Consider the following 23,117-nt stretch of genomic DNA (forward strand, 5'->3'; position numbering starts at 1 on the left):
CCACATGTACTCAACAACTGGGCCGGCCCAATACTGCGCGTCCTTCAGCGCTAGCACAATACTGCGCGTCCTTCAGCGCTACGGTGCTTGCTCGCGCGCGCTAGCGAGCAGTTTCCGGAATTGGGCGAACTTTTTGGCAAAAATAAATAACATGTCCAACGGTCCAGCCCAATAACTTAGGCTTCCGTTTTGCTAAGCCCAACACATCTGATTTGAAGTGCTATTTATATTTACTAGATTTTAATGTGCGCCTTGGCGCACGATCCCGTGAGACACGTTGTAGGTAAAAAAATGATAATAAACCTTCTTAGTGAAACAAACATCTATGTACAACCAAGGAACGGGAGGAAAATATATTATAGCAAGAAAATATATTATAGCAACTAACATTTGGTGATTCTTCCAAGAGTGACAAAAGCAAGGAAGAAACGCTAAAATCATCATATACATAGAAAATGCATTGTCGCAGCATGGTCTAATTAGGGCTTGCATCAGCAAGAGTTAACACCGCTGCAAATGAAATGAAAAGATAAATTAACCAATAGTCAATTGGGAGTCAAGACGACAAAAGCAAAAGACTAATTCATGTTCGATACATTAAAGCGGAACGCATGTACCTTGGTGTTACAACGTACTGGTGACATACCGATTCATCTCGCCGACACTTCAGTTTTCACTCCTACCTTCACTCTGCAGGCATTGAATCATAAACCTAGTGTACTTCTCATATGTAAGCTTTTGAGAGTTGGATCTATTCACGTTCTTATAATTATTCAACTACATCTTTATTTGTTAGATCTCGTTATAAACAGAAAAATAGAGTGATCTTCTTACAGACAACATGTGGACATTTATTTAAGTGTGAATACCAATAACTTTAAAGTTTACAAAAATATTCAAACTATTCAACTACTGGGAATTCAACAGTTCATGACATGACATACCATCTGTATTGAATAATGAAGTTGCATGGCATCGACCAAGAAAATAGTGGCCATTCTATTAAGGATTGAAGTTATACTAATTACTGCCATTAACATAACTACGCATACACTAAAATAACCGCAGCTATCTTCTCCAAGGACGCATCATGCACAAATATTCATATGTTTTCTACACAATTGATGTGAAGAGAGATAATTTTTAGAGTAGTTGTCTCATGTAGAAGGCAACGCGGCCGCCGGAGTTATGCATATCGCAGTTGTCGTCACGGATGCCGGCTGCCGGTCTATACAGTACTGGGAGCTAATTTTGTGCAGCCCTGGCAGAAATAAAGATGGTTTAGCATATTCAAATTGAAGGATAATACAGTACAAGCTCAGTTCCTAATTTTACTCCGGAATCAAAATCTTCAAACATGAACATAAAACATGGTCATTTATACATTGATTACTGAAAATAAACCGGTGAGGATTTAATTAAAAGACTGCTTACATATGACCTTTCAACAAAACAAAGCTATCATCAACCACTATTGAAGGGCGTCTAAACCTCTCAAAGATAAGAATTAAAGCTGCTTACAAAGGCTATCACCTACAGAATAAAACTATAGTGTGTTACCAGGGAAATTTCTAAGAGACACGTCAGAAATCATTGATCAACATTATTTTGAATTAAAGATAGCCATACACGAGAGTGTAAACTATATGAGCAACAACCAGCACTCGTTATGAAGGGAAAGGTTTCACGAATTCATACCATAAACTAATTATTTTAGCAGTCTGCTTCCGCTCAAAATATCAGAAAACTGTACACAGGAGAAAATAGATATTGCATAGGCAGCTGCACTTACAGCTCGGCCAAACCTCTGTCGTACCAACACTCCACTAATTAGCAATTTCTGCAGGTTTGTTAACCATCACGAATTTTGTATCAATCAATTATGTTAGCAGTACTCTTCCGCTTAAAATGTAAAAAAACTGCAGAAAAGATTGATACTACATAGGTAGCCACACTTACACTTAGCACCCCCAAATTTCTGCTCTGCCTGTATCATCCTCCCTTTCCAATATTGGTAACTGACCATATGTATGTCTTCGTATTTCACCAATGAGAAGAACTATCAGCAAAGAAGGAGAGCACATCAGTGCCGGATTAGAAAGGATGGAAGCATGACCAAATCAAGCAAAGCACATAAGCATATAAAGAGGGGGAAGCTCCAGACCCACCCCTTATAATATAGGAGAGGTGGTTAGCATATATTCTGAAACTTGGTTGTTCTATGATGGTATCTTTCGGTGTGCTCTCTTGCCGGACATGTTCCTTTTTTCTTTAAGAGTTCAGGAACTGTTGATTGCTTTGTCTGATGTTGGTAAAACACTACGGTAACCATCATTAATATGACATCATACTCAGCAATACAAAGAATGTAGGAAAAAATATGTATTATATATAGTTTAAGTTTAGATCAAAGCATATTGTTTTTCACTACATAATTACATGTATGAGCCTTCAGGCTACATGGTTTTCTACTACGATATGTCTAAACCATGACAATGCTTATTATACATATAATGATTTTTTTAAAGGATACTCATTGCAAAGTTCGATTGAGGATCTATAGCAAGAACAATATTTGCATGGCCACGTTGCTACCTTGTAATTGAAAGTACAGGAAGTCAGATTCCAAACTTGTTTGTTCCTATCTACTTCAAGGGCAATATGCCCTTGTCTGTTGCAGCAGAAATTTGAAAGATTTCAGACAGAATTAGATGTGGAAATAAAGTGGTATTTCACGTGATGGGAATATGCGATGCATGACACCTACCAATGAAATCGAAAAGGAATTAGTGCAAGAACGGATGCAAATAGAAATAGTAGAACCAGGTTGTGTAATACAATGATAATAGCTATACAGATTACACAGAGCATTCAATCATTAACTCTGCTGTAGCAACAGAGCATAAAAAAAAGTTTGCAGGAATAACTTTAGGGGTGCGTGTTCTCCAACTTTCACTGAAAATCTATTATAATTAAGCAGCAAGTGAAGAATACAAAGGACTATTTTGTTTGCCGTAAGAAGAACACACATGGCTAAGTCATTGCAAGGAAGTACAGAAACAATCGAGCAAGGAAAGGCAAAAACAACATCGACACAAGCTGCATATGGGGACTGCTGCAGCAGGAACCTACTTCATATATACAGGCTAGTCACAAAAGGAACGAAATGGTCAGTGTGCTGTTGGAAGTATCTACTTTCTATACATTGGCCATATGTTAACTTCTGTTTATAAAGATCGAATCTGATAGGTTGAGATCGCCACCACCCTAGTTGTCAGACTCTAGGAGATGCAGTATTTCACAAGTGAATCAGGAACAAATATTTCACAAGTGCATTAGTCCAAGATGAAATCTAAGATGTGCTCCGACCTTTTAGTAGTTATGCATGTGGCCTGTCGCTGACTTGCAAACTAAGCATCATTCTCATGAAACATGCAGACTGCTTGTGGACCAATGCACCAAGAAAAGAAAATCAAGCTAGCAAATGAAAAGAGGACAGTGGAAAATCCATTTATCATGTTCGAGTACCATGGTCTAGCAAATTGGGCTGCGCAGGAAGCTGAAAAATAGGTATGAACCAAATAGAAATTCAGTTTCTAGTCACCAAAGACAACAACAACAAAAGATTTCATGTCGGATAAGCTTAGGCCTTGATCAACATGTAAGTACCAAACCTAATGGGAAGTTAATTCAATGTCTAAAGTAATAGACATGGTACATCCCGTGATCTAAGGCACGGCATTTACAATTCTAAAATTAATGAAACAGAACATTCTACAATTTTGCAACGGAATAAAGCCAAATGTGGGCATATGCATTTATTCTCTACATCTCAGTAATCTTTCAGGGCAAGAATATGCTAACTTACATTATGTTTTCCTAATGCAATGACCCGGTTTGAAAACTGCATATGCACATCCAACAGTATTTGGTAACCTTACCGGTTGTTATTACCCCTATAAATAAACTGTACCAACATAAGATAAATATAGACAGAATAAAAAAGAACAGAGGCACTTACATGCATAGTACACAAATGGGATCATGAGAGAAGTAGGCCTAGCATCAGGATAATGCTCTTGCCATAAAATGAAAGCTGTCAACACTATCAAGAAGAGAGATAGGTAATTAGTCGATTTTCTGAGAAAGTAGCATTCAATAATTGAAGATAGTAAAGAAATAAGAGAACATACACCAACAAACGATAGCTTTGTAAATTATTCTATTTATGATTAGTGGTATTAAGAGAATATGGTACACAGAAATTCAAATTGACAACCAAACCAAAACTTTTCTTGGACCTCTAGGATGGCAGAATGTACTAATTACCTAGTCAATGATTTGATCATAATGCTCGTTTTATGAAGGACGGGTCCAACAAATAGAATGCATTTGGCGGTGCTCAAACCTCGGTTGCGCAAGGTTGAATCTAGCAACCTCTTCTCGTCCAGTTCTGTGGCACAAGCAAACTCGTCCAACTGTTGGTGTCACATATCACCCTGTTTGTTTTCTTCACACCGACATTTTAGGCACCTCTTATAGAAGACGTCTGTTGTCGCATGCATCTACACCAAACATGGGCAACCCGAAAAAAAGGTAATGAATTATCCAACATGCAGTTATGGATTTTCATATCAGCCAAGTGTGAAATAAAGCCTACTCCAGGGTAAAAAACAGATGAAAATAAATAATCGGTAAGTAATTCAAGTTACCTTTATATGATTAGGAACATATTAGGCTCCTTATAAGTACGCTAAAAATCAGTGATTATAACCCTGGATAAGTTCACAAATCCTGAAACAGAACAGAGAAGCATCAAGTTTTAAGTTTCTGAACTGCATGACTATGAATCAACCTCAACAACGGAGAACATAATTCTTACCTTCCGCTTGGTTTCAGGACAAGCATGCATTCAGCAGTTTGGTCTGATAATAAAATTTTCTCAAGCAGAATACACACAGCTAAATCAAAAACTTGGTTAGAGCATGAAATGCCGAGGAAAGTAGCCCTTTGCCTCTAGGGAATTATTGCAGAGAGGAGGGCCAAAATCTGCAAAGAAAGAAATGAAAAACCAAAGAATGTAAGCATTCTAATAAGCTCAAAACTGAGAAAATACTACAGGGCCCATTTACATACAAAAAGAAGCTAATGTTGATATCATCAAAGCTACATCGACAAATAGATTGGAAAGTATTATGTGAATAAGCCAACATGCAAACAATTTGCTTGTTGGTAAAATGCAGATCATGCAGATCTATTTGTAGCTAAGCATGTTTGCTAGTACAATGAAAAAATAATTATCATTCAATTTACTGGCAGCGGACACAATAGGCCTTTACTTAGCTACTCTACTGCTCAGGCACAACAATCTCACCAACCAACCAAGGCGCAAATACCTCTGTTGCCCAGAAAAATCTAAGTAACGAAACTAATCGAGTGAGGCAGTGAAACATGCTCAAGTTGTGCTCCCCGTCGCAGGAAAGCAGCAATATGTCATAGAACTATTAGAGAATACAGATATGTCCATGTTTCGGCAAGCAATACGATAGATTGCATACATTAAAATTGCTATAAATTATTAATGTCCAGGTTTAGCTAGAAGCAGAATCCCTTTGCCCAAGTGTAGTGAAAAATCAATAAGATTAACTACATATGGAGTTCTTGTGTCTGTATGACAAGCTTCCTGAGATCGATCAACCAAGCAGACAGAGAGCTAACCTCCACGAGAGGTCTCACGTAGTCGAGTGGGCTTCAGGCAAAGATGATCTCCATTATGAGGACCCCAGATTTTTCATCAATTTTCTGAGAAAAAGACAACCAAACAAAACGAATATGTAAAAGAAGCAGAGGGAAAGAAGTTGTGTTCAAGTGGTAGTGCTCTGCTCCTGAATATAAAATCTTACTAACTATACCGATTTCAAGAGATAACATTCACATCAGCATTTTCGGCCTTCACATAAATAATGGGATGCTTCCCTGTCTTTATATCCCAAATACATATCTTTCCATCCATCGAACAAGAGGCAAAAATGTCGGCTTCTGTGGGACTCCAGTGCAAGAATATAATCATAATATTTGAGACAATCAACGTTTTTAGAGAACATAGGAGTAGATATATGATGCATCATTCAGTAAAATGCCTGCAGATCCTCAATGTTGCCGAATGACCAACAAAAGGTTTTTTATACTCTTCACAAGTGTTCGAAGATGGCTCCCAGAGGTGAATGGACTTGTTGCAATCGCCTGCGTCGGAGAATCAGTAAACTTGTCTAGAATATATACCAAATTACGCGGCATGTAAAATTCAGTGGAAACTCGCAGCCTCCAACATAAACACAGAAAACCTATTAGCCCACACTGAGTGCGATGAAGCAGAATTGTGAGAATTTCAAGATCATGTTTTATTGCAGCTTCTAATCCAGTACCAGCATTTCAAGATCAAGATAGTGTACTGCACATGCGAATTAATAAAAGATAGTATTTGGTGATGCAAAAAATAGGCAAAAGAGAAAAGGCTACCTATATCTTGCTATGTAGGCTTGTATGTCATCATATACTCTTATTTTCTCTGTGAAGATTCAGAGTCTAGACCTGCAACTGCCATAGCTGTACAACCAGTTGTAGGAGGTGGTCTGGTATTGCCTGTAGTCGTCTAAGATCCCATCGATCCCATATCTGATCGACAGCAGTACAACAATCCTTATGACGATGCAAATAGATGAGAAACGAAATGCTTACTGCATTGTAAGCACTACACACTGATAAGGTCCAACAAAAATCCATGTACTCATTCTGGAGTGTAATGAGGCAAAATCACAACCAAATAATAAAATTAGAAAATATTGCCTTGATGGCAATTCTTGCAGCATTTATCATTTCTTTACATGCATCAATATTTTACCGAGAAAGTTCTAAAAAGGTATTAGATCAGGCGGTAATAAGAGAACAAGATGAAAACAAAAAATTGCAATACATGTTTTTCAATAAACACGGACCTAATAATTCTACGCAATCAATCAAAATCAAAATCAACCAAGTATATGCATTTTCAAACTGATCATCTTACATGTTTGTCCCACACGCAGAACTCCAGTACAACAAGAGCAAAGCTTATAATAAATGTATCATCTTCATGCAAAATCACACCAATTAGCAGGAAAAGTCAACATAGCTGGCTGATTTATTTAAATAAAACCAGTCAACAATACCATGGAGAAACACTCTTACATACTTTAAGATGTTGGCATCAACTATTAAAAATAAGGTGAGAACCTATCATAAGGAAAGCAGGCATCATGTGTATCTGTCAAAAAACGCATCTGACATAACTCCTTGATTTAAAGAGCTCTGCAGACTAAACAATACTTGCTCTCTGTGGTACTTAATTTCTTACCAGCTACTGCGATAGGTAATAACCAGACCTAATTGATAATGCTACATTGATTTTAGTGCTTTATCTGCAAAAATATTGCACAACTACAGTGACATTAAAACCTCTTATTTTCTCTGATGCATTTTCCAAGCCTGGAATGAATGAATATAGTTAACCCAGGAGAAAGGGGTGGATTTGGCCTGCTTCTAGAAACAAAGGCTCACAGTAAATAAGAAGTATATGAACAATGCAAGTAGATGTGAGATTTTTTGAAATTTCAATTGGGGTGATGGGATGAGATTGCATATTCACATGTCTGTCAGAGCTATTCAGTTTTTTTATCTTCTCATTACGACTATCTTTTTACTACATTGCAATCGTATTCCACACTGAAGTACAGCTATCTAAGGTAATATTTCTAGGGATGATTTAAGCTCACCATAAATCCATTATCATTGCGGGACTAATATATTTTACTACAAAATTCCGTGAAAAGCACTTGTCCAAATGGGTTCTTTCAACTCGTCCCTGAGTTCTTTAAAAGAACCTTTTCAAACTCTTATGTTTTAGTGATTATGAGGCAACAGTCAGTTTAACAAGTTTTTTAAAGAAATGATACCAGAAATTGTACAAGTATGGTATCACCATCCAATTAACTAATATTTCAAAATGAGGAGAACACACCGAGTTATTGTTCAAAAATAGCATCCACGATAAGCACAACAGGATATGAAATATTAAATTATCCAATAGTACCAAAAATCATGACCTTGCGGGTCATGATATGCTCTCCCTCGCCCTTCCTATAAAAGCGTGCTATATAAACTGTGAAAAGAACACAGATGTTGCTATGATGCTAAAAGAAGAGAGCAGATACCTCTCCGCCACTGAACAAAGCTGATCATGTACAATTTTTGTTTCAATCTTGTCATCGTTCAAGAATATATAGATTCAGTTTAGACCATCGTCACTGATTTGGAGCATACTACAAACATGTAGTTCTCAGCAGACATCAACTGATATGCGTTATAATCTCAAATCCCTGTGTTGCTCAGCCAAAATAAACTGAAAATGGAAAATAGCAAGCGACCTACATGATTGGGGAGAGATATCCATATCAAACACATAACCAAAAATACTCACCTCCACGCAGAACCTTTATGCAACTATCCAAAATTCGTAATATGTAAGAACAAATGTAGGCAAAAAGGGCAAATCTGAATCTTACTGAATCCATGAACATGTTCATCTGTGCTCAATACAGAGATCAAGAGACTGAATAACCTATTCAGATTTTTGTCAAACATCTTGCTTGCATAAATAGGTAGATCTACACAAATAAACAAAAGTTTCAAGGATTAAAACCAGAGAGATAGGGAGATAGAGAAATCTAATGGATGAGTTTGGGACTACGGATACCTGTGTTCCATGCTAGGTCAGCTGGGCGGTGGCTCCCTCTATTCCAGTCTCTATTCCTGTTGAGAGCCTGAGAGGAGTGAGAGACAGGCACCAAGAAGAGCAATGGGATGGAGACGGGAAGGCCTGGCCGCTGCTTACCCTCGCTCTTCACTAGTGCGGGGCAGAAGAAAGCTGCGGTGGGCTTTCATGCTGCTCCAGCTGAGCACCACCGAAGAGAAAAAGACGGTGATGATCTGCACTCTTCCCTTTGACCCCAGAGTGGAGAACCACATGACGACGACTCTGCTCCATCTCGTGCTCATCGTTGTGGAGGAAGAAAGATGCCCCAGCGGCATTGATCTGAATGGAGACCACTCGGCGTTGAGGAGGGAGGGGCGGGTGCAGCTAGAGGATTTGGGCGCAGGAGCAAGGGAAACGCGGGAATGGAGGCGGCGCGCTAGGGTTTGCACTCGCGGGCGCAGCCACGCCGGCGGCCGCCGGCGACCAGATGTAGGGGCCGCTGCTCACCACGCAGCCCGCCTCCGTCTCAGAGGAGGGAGGGGCGGCGGGAAAAGGAGAGCACGAGCATGGCGAGGAGGAGCACGGGAGGAGGCGAGGTGGAGGCGGAGCCTGCGCAGAGGAGGAGGCCGGGTGGCGGCGGTGACACGGAGGAGGAGGAGGCGGGCAATGAGGAGCTGCGAGACGTCGGGCCTAGCGGGCTTCAGCGACCCATGGATAAAACGCGGGTTTGTGGGAGGGCCTCGCGCCCTGAACGAAATCGACGGCGGAGATCGCGCCACGTCAGCTTGATCTGACGGCCGAAAATCCAAAGCGCTGTGAGACCCCCTATGGGGGGCATCATATACACCTTTAGATGCTGCCAACCGATACGAAAGTCAGATTTATCGATCTAGTTTTAGGTTTTCCTTCACTTCCATTGGTGACGGTCGGCAGCGAGATCATAGGATATGGAGACGGAGCAAAGTACTGATGAGCAGACGAAGAGGAGGGAGGGTAAATCGGACATCAGAAATCGCCAGGAAGAGGTGGGAAGCTTGCAAGAAGAGGGGATTGATGTGCAGAGGAGGAGGACGGCCATCGGAAATCACAAGGAAGAAGTTGAAGCACTGCAAGGGGGGATTGATGGGGAGAGGAGAAACGGTAAACCAGCCATCAGAAATCACAAGGAAGCAAAGATGAGCGACGCTGAAGTGGAGCAAGAGGTGCAACGACTATGGGAACAGTTTGTAATCGCTACGAAGAAGGTGGGGACGAAGAGTGGGGAGGAGGAGGAGGAAAGACGCAGAATCTGGTTATCCCACCCCGCTGAGTGTAGGAGGGGAAAGGAAAAGGTTGGGGAAGCGGAGCGGATGAATCAGCAGACGATCAAGGAAAAGGAGGAGGTGGTAGGGGAAGCAGCGAAGCCGCGGACGATCAAGGAAATGCCGCTGCAAGGCACCAAAGCATCATCAAAACAGCAGTTGCGTGCCACGGGAAAGAAAAAAGATTTGAATAGCGATCTCGAATACGACGATTCTGATCCTCTGGCCGTCGAAGCTGCGTCGTTTCGCCGTCACTGGAAGTTCGTATGGACAGGCAGATTCGGTTCTTACGAGGACATCAGTAAGTCCTTCAGACCGTCGTCATGGTGATGCTACTTCCTTTCCTTTTTTTTCCAATGAGAGTCCTTCATTGAAAATTGTCCTTTACTATGTGATGCAGCACGCATTCCCCCCATGATCTACACGGAAAGAAGCGTGAGCCTGGCCATTCGCCCCTCGAACCCATGGAAACACTGCAGGTCTTCTCGGTCAAAATTGTGGAAACAGCACAGAGTTTGCCGTGGCCGCTCGATGTGTTTGGTATGGTCGTCGCCCGCGACGTGTTGGATCACAACCGCAACATCATCTTCCACCGCACAGGGGATAACTGCCAAACAATCACCGCGGAGGTAATTTCTCATTCATCGCGGCTATTTGGTCTGGTCTGGTCTTTCAGCTCACCTTGTGATTGAATAAAACATAAAGCAGTGGTGTGGACAAGATGAAATATAAATGCCCAAGTCAGTGGCGTCAAAAGTACCTAGGGTTAATTGGATACAATTACATAATCTTGAAAAAATTCCATGCACAGAATTGTTGCTTCTACTTCTACACAAAACTGCTCGACTGTAGCTTATTGAGTTCACATTATGGAACGGAGGTAGTGTTATTCTGGGCCTAGATATTGCCCAACAGATGCAAAGAACACGCCGAGTGAATCGAAACCATATTATTAAGAAGAAAAGTCTTGTTGGAAGCATATTTTGGTTTGTGGGAGTTGTTTTCATGAATTTTGACCAAGTTAGTACTTCAATAATATTCACATCTTGTACTTATCTGTGCGCAAGTTTGAATTTGAGCATAATCTCCAATGCAACTTGAATGCATTGGCAGACTCTAGAGTCTCCACAGTATGATTGTTTGAGATTGGTACTGTTTTATCATTGTTAATATTTTGCACTCAATTGATTCTTGTGCTTGAAAAATGATTCTCTATTATTATTTCCAACGCATTGGCAAACAATCTTTTGAACATTACATAATTTAAGGTTCCCCAGTAGTGCATATCAAAATAGCCTACTTATTTCTATTTGTTTAAGTTGGTTCTTTTGTTATTTAAGAGTTTTGAAAATTTAAATGCCTGCTGACACAACTTCAGATTATTCTGTTTATCACTAGCTATCGTTTTTCTGCATTTGGCACTGAAAGATGATTCCTAATTCAAGTTACTATAATGTAGTTCCATGCTGTAGATGCAACATAGATTCGTTATGTTCCACATTGTCTTATTTTGGATGATGATGCATTGTAGTTTACTCAACTAATTGCTCCATGCATGCAGAATCCTAGCCGTGCCATTGTGGTGTTGGATCCTGTGCACTTTGAGGTTATGTTGCAAGTGAAGGGCTCTGCTCAATCTGAGGATAAGGTTATAAGCTTTCTAGTTGTGAAGTATGATGGTTATGGGAAGGAGTCGCGTGTGCTTAAGCGTCTTTGCCCAAGCAAGCTTAGCACCGTGGAGTTGACATTCGGCAGCATTGTTCGCTCTGTGGAGGCGACAATCAGTGTTCAAGTCGTTGCTGGGTCATGGCCAGATGGTTTTCGAGGCGAATTTACTGCCAGCACCACTAGCTTAGATGACATGAAAATCCAATTGCTTGATTTTGGAGACGGTAAGTTTCCTGTCTCTGCTGATGGCATAGTGAAGCTCTCACGCCGTGTTGTTTCTGTTGAGCTGAAGGGAGAGCTGAAGGGAGAGCTGATAGTCTCTGTTAAGGCGGTTGGGGACCAAGCTGTGGAATGGAGGGATTCTAAAGTTTTTAGAGCTCAAAAATCTAGCAGACGCAAGGCTGATGTAGAAGTTGGCTCCTGTAAGATGAAAGTTACTGTCGCCTGGTCCCTTCTCTCTGATCGTCAATATTTTGGTGGTGGGTCAGCTCCCGAAGAATTGCTTGATTTGTGACGTGCCGCATCTCCGTCTCCTTGACAGTGGCCTGGACTCGCAACAGTACGCAGCGCAGGTGGTGCAGGCTGTCTTCCGCTCCTCAAGTTTGCAGCTGCCAATGATCTTCTGTAAGCAATAATCTGTACTCCTTTTTCTATAGATATTATATATAGTCTGCCCGCATGCACTGTTTAAATCATCAGGAATTATCTCCTTCGTGGAGCCACTACATGGTCAACATCACTTGATAATTTTTTTCTCTTGCGATTCGCTTGATAATTACAAGCTAACATACAACCCACCCCCTTAACCTAAATCATCATGTCAGTTCCTTACAAAAAATCATTTTATCACCATTCACTTTATAATTACAAGTTATAAGGAGATGTGCTGTATGCTGAAAACAATATTGAGGAATATCGGTAAACCCACCCATATGTAGATTTGTAAACGTAAATAAGCCATATTAAAAAGATTTTAAATGCCAAACTTATGAACCACTTTCTCTAAAGCATGAAAGTTCTATCTGAAAAGGGAACAATAGTATGAGGCTTACTACAGGAAAATGATAGGGTATCTTCATTGACATATGTATCTCTACTTTTATTAATGACAAAAACATGAGATGGTGATACATTAGCTTAGAAGCTTACAGAAGTACAGGCTCAGGAGTCAGGAGCTTACACAACATTATAGGGTATTGGGACCATTAATACAATCTGTAAGAATTGACCAGGCTGGCTCATTCCATGATTTATCAAACTGCATGAATAGGGCTGTTGTTTCCATTACTTAGGTCAGTTCTAGCCATTGAAGGGTTCACATGAAAAGCTGATTGCCTTGTATTTGTCGATCCGGTAAGCTGAAGGGAAAGGGCAGAAGGTTCCATTGAGCCGGAGCTACCATCACCAATGCTGAGCTTGGACATACTGACAATCTCATCTGCCTTAATCCCTTCCTTCCCACTCAAAGGAGTGGGCTTTAGGACTTCATGGGCTGTGCCTGCTTCTTCCAGAGTAGCAACATTTGTTGGCCAAAGTGTTAGTGAAGAAGGGAGCAATTCTGGGTAGAATGTCGGCATTATCGGGACAGGTGCGGCATTGAATGATACGGCATGGTTCATCTCCAAATTTGGAGCTTCTAATGAAGGCCCCGCAAATTCAGATTCCTGATGCTGCCTTAGTTGCAACGTTGGCAGATCTCCATCAAACTCTGCTTCATCCTGTTCACCAATATGAAACAGTGACATCTTATTTGAACTTATTCCTTCATCTTGTGTATCACAAAGCATAAACTCTTCCACGCCATCGGGGGACTCGTCCATTGGCTTCAGGTTGAAGACAAAAGCACAAATATCAGCATGCAGTTTAACAAATGGGAAGGAGACATACCATCCCTACTATTACATACAACAAAAAATGCATACCATTACTGGGACCATGTCAAATAAGCTTGACCTCCTCTTCCGTCTTGACGAGTTTGTCTGTCTAATAAAGTACTTCTGCGCATGGCTGGCCACCTGAGTTGGGGTCCTGGAAACAACAAAACTACGAGATATCCCTCGCCAATCTCCTTTACCAAGCTTCTGAAGACCCAACAGAAACATTCTATGCTCTTCTTCAGTCCAAGGTGTACCTGAAGCACAATATAAGCCCGTGATTGGAAGCTGGTGACCATAACATATGGCTCTTAGAAGAATAGGAAAGAAGACTAGCCCATAGTTATTTCAAGAAAGGAAAAGATCATCACTGTGTTCAAACTTGACTAAAGTTACAAGCTTTGGTTTGTTGCATTTCTTTATGTTTTCTTCAATTCAGGAGACTACTGTCTCCGGCCTCTGCTCTTTATGGAAGTCTCCCACAAAGTTCACACAGCATTACGATGCATCACCACAATGTCCGAAAATGTAAAACAGAGCGAAAGAACCATAACAGTGTTCTAGCATTCCTGAATGACAGAAGCCACAGCAATAGTTCCACAAGGGCGGAAGGGTAGAAAAATTTGCTGACATTTACTACTAAATAACATTAAGTTACCGAGTTTAATGGGAGATTTTCCTCAAGCAAAAGTCTGTTCCAGAATAAACATGCTAAGTTTAATGGGAAATACTGTTTCAGTTTTTGGCCTCCCATTACAGAAATATAACGGGTGATCAAGCTCTGAAAATGCATAACCTGGACAGTTCAGTTGTTAGGGTCAAAGACATATAGAGTGCCATAAAGAACTATTTTACCATCTAATACTCACTAATCAAAAATATAATAGTAAAACAGTTTTTTCACAGGCTGTTTCCCCAAAATGTTTGCACACGGTAAAACATGACAAGAACAGAACTTTGCCAAGGCTTTCATGCTGCATTCTTTTATTTCGAGAAAAGGCCAATGACCCTGCTTTATATATATTCATGCTGTATTTATCTTGGTCAATAATCCTTGTGCAGTAGCGATGCCATTTTGCAGGGAATGTCTATTTGAACCTCTGGTATAGGTGCACCACATTTTTCTGAACATTTGATGTACTAAGATTTGTCTTCCAGGGAAGCTATAGCTAGCTTAAAAGGTCTTTTAACAGAGTAACTTGCTTAGAAATTCTTCAGTAGCTGAAAGGCTTATAGGCTACAGCATTCAACTTTATATTTTTAAGCAAAGAAGATTCTTGCATGAATCTAGTAGGAAGATGCCTTAGATGCGACTGTTATATACTCCTATGTGTTCAGATCAGATGCATAGTACTATTCCCTCCCACACAGAATAATATTATTATATCCTATAAAAATGATACAGTTTTACTAAATTTGTATCCATGTCGCACTAATTTCCACCTCTGTCAGTTCTGAAGATTATCCACCATGTATGCATTCCTCAAAACAGGAAGCATCCCCTGAAATTTTCGATTTGTAACCTCCAAATATAGTGAATTCCTAAATTACCATGCTGCGCACATCACAATTGCAAGAAAAAAAACGTATTTCTAACGAATAACGAGTACAACAGGACATTTGGCACCCAATGTTTGATACCTTCCCCAAATTTCATAGCCATGGAAAATGAATGGCCCAGTGGAGAGTGATTAAACAGAAGTTCTATTGGACATCAGAATTGCAATTCCCACGTTGGTAGTATGTTATACTGACTAAGATGTTGCCCGATACAAAAATAATGAAACTCTGTTATAAGTATTTCTCGGTCAACTTTTAGCGACGTAATATTCTTCATTTAATTACCATTGGCACGTAGTATGATTTAGCACCAAAGTACAATGTAGAAAACAAATACTCCGTACTACCTTAGTCCATAAGCAACTAAAAAGGGCACTTGGCTCCTACAGTCACTTTGAAGCCAGGTGCCAATAATAATAAAGTCTCTCCCTAAATCATACAATAATGTAACATATCACTACAAACATCTAGGACTGGTCAACACAGCTGGAAATTAATATGGCTAGATACTTTTAGGATCAGGTGATTAAATAAGGTCAAAGAGACATGGAGGGGGCACTTGTGGGGCTCCGTAGTCGTGGCCAGTCACTGTCTCTCCGGAGTATGCAGGTCTTGTGCTGCACATGTGCATGTAACTTAACCAGGTGGGAAAAGATATTGAGCGAAGTAGATTTGTGTCGGCCATTCTGGACGGTTCCTAAATATTGCAACCTCAACAACGATAGCCACGATATCTTGAGTCCAGCAAATAAAACAAATTCTTAAATCCTGCCGTTCAAGTTATCTGTATTCACTCAGAAATAGTTCCCTGTAAACAAAAACAAGAAAAAAAAAGCAACTTTGCAACGCTTGCTGGTTTCTTGAATGGAAGGACTTGGCCGGGGGCGATTTGACATTACAAGGATACGGCATCTTTCTAGTTTTATTTTTTTCCTTATGGCATTTTGGTTGCATATGGATCTCCGGAACAGTAGGGAACAGGAGAAACGAAAGTATATTCCAGAAATTAAAAGGAATAGCGAATTATGCTATTCACCGAAAATCCTGCATCTCTCGTACGCAAGATGCGACACCTGAACCGAAATAGTAAGATAATTTGAAGGAAACCAACAGAATAATGAAGTCAGACAACAAAAAATCGTATCTTTCTTCTCCTAGCTGCAATTTATTTTTTATTCCTGGCGATAAGCGTGGTCCATGAGGCGGTAGGTAGATTGAACGGATCGCCATGAGTTAACCAGAAGCAAACAGATGCAGAAAAACTGAATCGCAAATTGCAGTGAATACCGCACTTTCCTCGCTCGCACATCGAGGTGTAATTCACCAAGGAGAAGAGCGTTCAGGAGAGGCAAAGTTCTACCGCTCGATCAACAACGCATTTCATCGAAACGTTCAGGCCGAATATGAAGCGATTGATGCAGAGAATCTTGTTGGTACCTTTCTTGCGCTCGCCCCGGCCATTGGTCGAGCAGGAGGCGTGCATGGCGTCGTCGGAGACGTACCCCTGGGCGCCCTCTCCGCCGCCCCTGGCCCCGCCCCCTGCCCCCGCCGCCGGCGATGACCCCCCGGACCCGCCCCCGAGCGACGACGCGATGCAGCTCATGCTGGCGCTCTTCTTCATCGCCGCCACCGGCGGCGACGTGAGCTGCACGCCGAACAGCCTCACGCCTCCGCCGCCTCCGCCGCCGCTGAGGCCGCGGGCGGGGCAGGTGCGCGCGTTGTGGCCGTTGTTGCTGCAGTGCGAGCACCGCCTCGTCATCCCCACCACCGAGTTAGCTTGTACGTACGCGCCAGGCTCCGAGCCGCGAGACGTACCAAATGTGTCGCCGTGTGGTGTGGGTTCTTCTGTCTCTATGATCTCTTCTTCTTTCTCTTCTTCCCTCCGTGGTTATTTAACGGGTTGCGCGTTGGCAGGAAATGACAAGAAAGGTCATGCTCTCCTTCCTTCATTAACGGACGGCGGTAAACTCCACTCGTGCGCAACCACTCGGCTTGGAGCAACTCATAACTTTGGAAATTTTGCGTGTGCTTTTTCCCCCTTTGAGAGAGACGCATACTTTCTACTTTCTCCGTCCATAAAAAATGTTAAATATCTACATATATTTATATTAGATAAAAAAATTACATTTTTTTAGACCGAAGTAGTATATAATTTTAATTTTGTTTTTTTGCCTGTGAGAAGCTAAGAACCATCCGATCTAACTGTTGGGATTCAAGCATTTATCACAAATCAATATACTCCAACTGTCCTAAAATGTAATTTGTAGTTTTTCATGGTGTTTGATGCACAATTTTAGTCACTAATATATATATCAAATTATGGATTGAGAATGTATAAATGGTATCGTTGCATACATCTTGTAAATTTTCTCACTCTATATATCTGTATACTAATTTTATGTACATATTATAAGTGTAAATTATTGTCAAATTATAAGTTGTTGAACAGTGGAAAACATTGTTGTCTTATATTTGGGGACAAAGAGAGTACATATGTTGACTAAGAAATAACTTTTTCATGTGGATTGAGAAATTGGCACTCTTTATGAGAAACATTTTTTTTACATGTGGACTCTTTGTAAACTTTGTGGCTCATCTATAAATCACGTAATAGTATTCTTCTATTGATATTTTTGGCCATTTTATATATCCTTGTGTATGTTTGCGCCTATTGTGGCGTCGCCTATGGCTTGTCGTATATGACAAGAACACGTCTCCTTCTCCCCTAGTCTGGACACCCACTTCTCTGGTAGCTTTAGCCCTCCTTAGATCTAGGGCCGCCAGCCCCTCTCCTCTCTACCGGTGGCTGGCGACGAGTAGCTGAGGGTCCCTCCCTTGTACAAAAGTAGCTAGGTTAGGTCTTGGTCTAGGTCTAGGTCTAGGGTAAGGGCTTGTCCGTGTGTTCCCTATATGGCTATTAGCGTGTTGCCGTGGAGGATGGGCGATTGGGTCCTTCTACGTGGCGCCGATCAGCCTCCGGTGAAGCTCTCAGGCGAGCCTCCAAGGTTGAGGTGCAGTGGTGGTAGTAGATCCGGGAAAGCCATCTTCAATAAGCGCGGTTGTGGATCTCAAGACCAAGTGGCTCATCTCATTTTCAAACTCCCGACGTCTAAAAGGGATGCCTTCTAGAGATTCTCGTTTGCGTTACTCGCCTTTCTCGCCACCAAGTGGCTCGTTTCCGGTGGAGTCAAGGTGGCCGGCGATGGAGTCTTGCTTCCAATGGAGAGTACTGAGATCAATTAATGCAACAATCGGGGCCCTTCGAGACCCCTCTCACTGCTCAAAAAATAATAATAATCAAGGCTCCAACTTAATTGTGGTGACCCGGCATACCACTGCATGGTGTAGTATGCAAGTCTGATATAACACCAATGAAACACCGTTCCACTAGTATTATATCGCTCAGAGTGGTACAACAGAAACATATGCGGGTCCAAGGTATGTCTATAGAATTACAACATCGACTCTATTACATAAGATCATCACAGCCTCCTACTTTACAATGAGGTAAAACTGCAAATAAACTCCAGAAGAACGACTCGTAGTCTAATCTTATCACGAACTCTATTTGTAGAGTATTTAACTAGCTACAGAGGCTAAGAATAGATTCTAGCTAATTAGGAGCTAGGTTTAGGAAGCTAGTTCCCTTCTATGGCTAAACTAGGGTTTCTCCTTGATGGATGTGGTATCTGACTCCTCTGACAGGGTCCTGTATCTTGAAGTAGTTGTTGACTCCTCGTGCTTCGAGTTGCACTGTAGATCCTCCTTCGATGCCTCCATATCTAAGCAGGGGATTTAAGAGTGGGATGAGTACGAGCGTACTCAACAAGTTCATTATAGGAGAGAGGTGTTTAATGCACTAGCTACGGCATTAGACCAGAAAGTCTAATACCAATGCAGGTTTTCATAATCATTTCTTCAAGAGGTTGCTTTTATTCAGAAGAACTATGTCCGTCAGCCTTCACCGGTTTACTAGAACTTCATGGAGCTCCTTTCCGGCCGCGTTCGCGATTCCATATCCGGAACAGGGAGTGACAGGTCACGGTTCTTTACACTCTGCAGAGGTGTGTTGCTTTACCCATAAGAGATCTTAACCTTGGTGCCAACCGGGAATGACCCGTCCACACTTCCTATGGTGTGAGGCCCGGTATAAGGTCTAGCCAATCATGTTCCTCCGCTACCTCGAACACCCACCCTTTGTTGCATGCGCCGACCCTGGGTCCACGTCGGTCCCATTATTCCTGTAGATTTCAAGGTGGACCCCGACCACGACAACGGTCTTTGGGCTCTACCATACACTCCTACGCCGGTGGCTGCAACCCATCCTAGACCGCAATACCGTGGGGACTTAGGACTCCCCAGCCTCACCATCTTGCTCCTTCGGGCGACAAGTGTACTACGGACTATGCCGTGGGGACTTAGGACTCCCCAGCCTCACCAGCTTGCCCCCTTGGATTACAAGTGTACTACGGTAAAGCGCATCCGTTGATGAACGAGAGGTGGAAACACTTTTGACTACTCCGTCCCACTCCGGATCTTATGGTTAACACGGGTATTACGGCACAAGAATCACTGGCAACATTTGTTGTTTAATCCTAGATGGATATAAACCCGTGCAATGGAACCTCCACCATATCAACACAATCCATGGTTCCATTGCCCACCACATAGTCATATTCATAGTTATGAAAGTAGTGGTTTTGATTTTTGTGCAATAGTGATAACCATAATACTTTGCAAGTAATTTGATAAAAATAATCAAATGACATGAGCAAGTGATGAACTTGCCTTTCTTGACTGCAAGATTATGCAGGCAAGGTCTTCGATACGTGGTAACTCCAAATTCTGAAATAGCATCATCGTCCGGTAAGGACGATGTTTAAAAGATTGGCAAGGATGCAATAATGCATAAGTATGAGATGCAATCGCTCTAAGCGTGATCTAACCCCGATGATTTAGGATTAGTGAGTTGTAATAATTGGTTCAGGGTGTGTTGCACTTTTTAGAGTGATTCACAAACAAGGTTCTTATTCAGGTGTGATTGCTTGGTATCATAAACAGGTAGATAATAAAGCATAATAATCAATGGAGCACACAAAGAATGATGATTGGCATAATGTTAACAAGTAAAGAACAGTGGTCAGTTTTAGTACTATAGGGCATGGTTAATGATTAATTATCATAAACTTTAAAAGAATAACTTTTGAAGAACATGTTCTTTAATGAAGAACAAGTATGATAATTAGGTTGAGGGGTTCTATGGTTGACTATAGTTTCATTTAGTTTCTAGAGTAGGTATTAGATGGATCATAACATAGTTGGATTCATTAGCAATTAGGCTTGATTGGTCTTGTTTAAGCAGAAGCAACTTAAGCAATTAATTATTCATGGTTGTTATCATGGTTGGTATACTTTGCTGGTGATAGCTGGCTAGGGTGTATAGGTCCTTATAAGCAGGGTTGATGATGATTCCTTATTTTCTTCAAAAGAATAACTTTTGAAGAACATACTTCTTAAATAATACTACCTCCGTTTCAAGGAATAAGGCGCACACGTATTCCAAGACGAACTTTGACCATAAAAATTAAACAACAAAATCTTGATTATATTATATGTAATTAGTATCTTTGGATTCGTATTGAAAAGCACTTTTTAATGATACTAATTTCATAGAAATAATCCTTATCTATTTGAAGTAATTCTTGGTCAAACAAAAAGCTCGTAAAACGAGGGCGCCTTATTCCTTGAAACGGAGGTAGTAAGAAGTATATAAATTAGGGTTGAAGTGGTCTAGATTTTACTGTTGGTTCTATTAAGTAAGGAGTAATTGGCTCCTGAATAGGATGGTTGATAATATCCAATACTAGTAGGGTTTAGTGGAATATGGTTAGGTAATGCTCATGGTTTGGCATAGTTGCTCCTGAGGTTCATCACATTGGTGTGATGCTAAGTAGGAATGAATATGGATGATGGCTTTGGTAATAGGATCTAGGGTTTACACTTGGTTGGCCCTACTTGATTATCTAGGTCTGATGAAGATGAACCCATGGGTTACTTATATATTAGTGCTAGGTCTTCTACATTTCATGTGATCATGGTAAATATTTAGTTGCTACTAGGGTTCTATGCTTCGAAGAAAAGGTACTATGCCCACATGTTCTAACCTAGGGTTTAGGTTAGAAGCAATTTAGGGTTTACATGTAATAATGGAACTAGGGTTCCTAATTGAATTTAGGGTTTTGGTTTCACATGAAATGATAGGGTTGTGATATCATTCCATGTGGAATTTAGGGTTTGCTAATTACCATATAGTTCTTAGATTAATAACTTCATTATAAGGTTGAAGTTATTAATAACTTTAGAATAAAAATAATATTGGATTTGTTATTTTTCTTATTTTTAAAGAATTAATAATTAAGGTAATTATTAATTTAGGGTTTAATTCTCTCTGATAATGATTTAACAAATTAACAAATAAAGAAAACTAGTTTTAATGTTTTCTTTATTTATTTACTGGTTTTTATTTACTTTTGGAAATTTTTACTAATTATTGAATTTTAATTGAATTTAGAATTAAAATTAAAGACTTAAATAACAAGTATTAAACAAGTAAATTTTTATTAAAAATAAAAATTTCATATTATATTTTTATTAAATAGAATATACTTTTATAAGAATTTTGATATCTTATTCTTATTTTTCTGAGTTAATATGATTTTTCTATATAATTTTAAAGTTGCAGTAATCATTGAATTGAAAAATAAAACAACATGACTAAACCTACCCGGCCAGTTTACCCACGCAGTCACTGACTGGTGGGCCAAGGCCATGTCACCTGCCACGTGGGCAGTTGACTGGTCAAAATCGAGACGTGGCAACGGAGCTCATCTCCGGCGAGGCAGTCGGCCACGGCGGCGACGTTTCCGGCCACACAGGACTACGCGGGTGGGCTCAATCGAACAAGCGCGCTACTAGGAACCTAACGGTGGTTTCGCCGCCAGCTATTGGTCACCGGCGCTTGCTCAACGACGAGGCCGAACGGCGGAGCTTGCAGTCGCACGACGCGGGCACGCTACGGAGCGAACGAGACAGATCGAAGTTGCCGTTGAGTATGAGAAGCTCACCACGATCACGCTGGAGTCGTCGGCGAGGTCGGGGAAGGTCCAGGTCGCTGGAATCGACCGCCACCGTTGTCGGAGATGATGAACTCGACAGGGTTGCTGGGGGCTGCTTCAGCTCGATTCCTTGCTCAGGCTGAGCAAGTCGAGTACGGAGAGGTCGATGGCATCGACGTCGAGTCGCGGGGAGGCTCAAATCATCGGCGAGATGAGTTGGCCGGGGAAGCTAGGGTTTCGGTTCTTTCCGAAATTAAAACAGAGAGAGGGGATTCTAGGGTGAGGGTTCATCTAGCGGCGGCGCATTGAGCTTTATAGACGCCAGAGAGCGGCGGCGAGGATCTTGGCGTGGCCAGACGGCGTCGAGTCGACAGCGAGCAGCTTGCCGGGATGGACGAAGACGATGGTCTCCACCTGTGCGAAAACAAGACGAAGGGGTATTGGGCTGTCATATGGGCCTGGTCGTTGGATTGCTGTTGGGCTACGCCTGGGCTCCGGTGGCCTGTTCTGGTAAGTCCTCCTCCTCTTTTTATTTCCTTTTCTCTTTTCTATTTTTAATATTGTTTTTCAATTCAAATTTGAATCCTGTTTATATCTTGCAGGTTCCTTATGATGTTAATATGTAGTGCAAAGATGATTCCACTACTTTTCTATTTGAAACAATTATTTTATATTTGATTAGATTGCATACTTGTGGGTTATTCAAAATATTAAATAAACATGAATTTATGTATTCATTTTAAGTTCCATATTCTTGTGAGATCAATTCTGTTTAAATTATTTGAAATTACCTTCTTGTTTATGGTAC

The 23,117-nt window shown here is 41.1% G+C and overlaps 2 protein-coding genes across 15 annotated transcripts; both read right to left on the reverse strand.

Moving 5' to 3' along the window:
• Positions 1 to 284: 284 nt before the first annotated feature.
• LOC127341539 (uncharacterized) lies at positions 285 to 9,484 on the reverse strand. Of its 14 annotated transcripts, XR_011754985.1 has the most exons (13): positions 8,930 to 9,484; positions 8,792 to 8,847; positions 6,520 to 8,702; positions 5,913 to 6,243; positions 5,719 to 5,802; positions 4,883 to 5,049; positions 4,713 to 4,794; positions 4,330 to 4,565; positions 4,022 to 4,105; positions 1,960 to 2,059; positions 1,699 to 1,840; positions 618 to 690; positions 285 to 510 (listed from the first exon to the last, which is right to left on the reverse strand). XR_011754985.1 is itself a non-coding variant. In XM_071827993.1 (12 exons), the coding sequence occupies exons 1-4, from the start codon at positions 9,124 to 9,126 to the stop codon at positions 6,653 to 6,655; spliced, it is 378 nt and encodes a 125-aa protein (XP_071684094.1). In that variant the 5' UTR covers positions 9,127 to 9,484; the 3' UTR covers positions 698 to 1,840; positions 1,960 to 2,059; positions 4,022 to 4,105; positions 4,330 to 4,565; positions 4,713 to 4,794; positions 4,883 to 5,049; positions 5,719 to 5,802; positions 5,913 to 6,243; positions 6,520 to 6,652. The 14 variants fall into 14 exon arrangements, 2 of the variants coding, with proteins under 2 accessions (XP_071684094.1, XP_071684093.1); XR_011754986.1 differs by lacking the exons at positions 285 to 510; positions 618 to 690 and having other exon boundaries at positions 698 to 1,840; positions 6,520 to 6,675; positions 8,250 to 8,702; XR_011754994.1 differs by lacking the exons at positions 285 to 510; positions 618 to 690 and adding an exon at positions 2,169 to 2,319 and having other exon boundaries at positions 698 to 1,840; positions 4,409 to 4,565.
• A 3,354-nt stretch (positions 9,485 to 12,838) lies between these two features.
• Positions 12,839 to 17,073, reverse strand: LOC127341538 (transcription factor MYBS3). Its single transcript, XM_051367408.2, has 3 exons — positions 16,632 to 17,073; positions 13,683 to 13,891; positions 12,839 to 13,583 (listed from the first exon to the last, which is right to left on the reverse strand). The coding sequence occupies exons 1-3, from the start codon at positions 16,951 to 16,953 to the stop codon at positions 13,014 to 13,016; spliced, it is 1,101 nt and encodes a 366-aa protein (XP_051223368.1). The 5' UTR covers positions 16,954 to 17,073; the 3' UTR covers positions 12,839 to 13,013.
• Positions 17,074 to 23,117: the final 6,044 nt, after the last annotated feature.

Source organism: Lolium perenne, chromosome 3 (genome assembly GCF_019359855.2).
Source record: "Lolium perenne isolate Kyuss_39 chromosome 3, Kyuss_2.0, whole genome shotgun sequence".
Taxonomy (NCBI): domain Eukaryota; kingdom Viridiplantae; phylum Streptophyta; class Magnoliopsida; order Poales; family Poaceae; genus Lolium; species Lolium perenne.

Excerpts from the sequence above, each read along its gene's own strand:
- LOC127341538 (XM_051367408.2), bottom strand. The coding sequence starts at position 16,953 with ATGACGAGGCGGTGCTCGCACTGCAGCAACAACGGCCACAACGCGCGC. Across the intron at positions 13,892-16,631 it reads CCGGGGCGAGCGCAAGAAAG|GTACACCTTGGACTGAAGAA; the intron begins GTACCAACAAGA and ends ATTGTGCTTCAG. Across the intron at positions 13,584-13,682 it reads TTGACATGGTCCCAGTAATG|CCAATGGACGAGTCCCCCGA; the intron begins GTATGCATTTTT and ends TTCAACCTGAAG.
- LOC127341539 (XM_071827992.1), bottom strand. The coding sequence starts at position 9,126 with ATGCCGCTGGGGCATCTTTCTTCCTCCACAACGATGAGCACGAGATGG. Across the intron at positions 8,703-8,791 it reads TGACCTAGCATGGAACACAG|ATCTACCTATTTATGCAAGC; the intron begins GTATCCGTAGTC and ends TTATTTGTGTAG. Across the intron at positions 8,463-8,600 it reads TGAACATGTTCATGGATTCA|GTCGCTTGCTATTTTCCATT; the intron begins GTAAGATTCAGA and ends CCAATCATGTAG.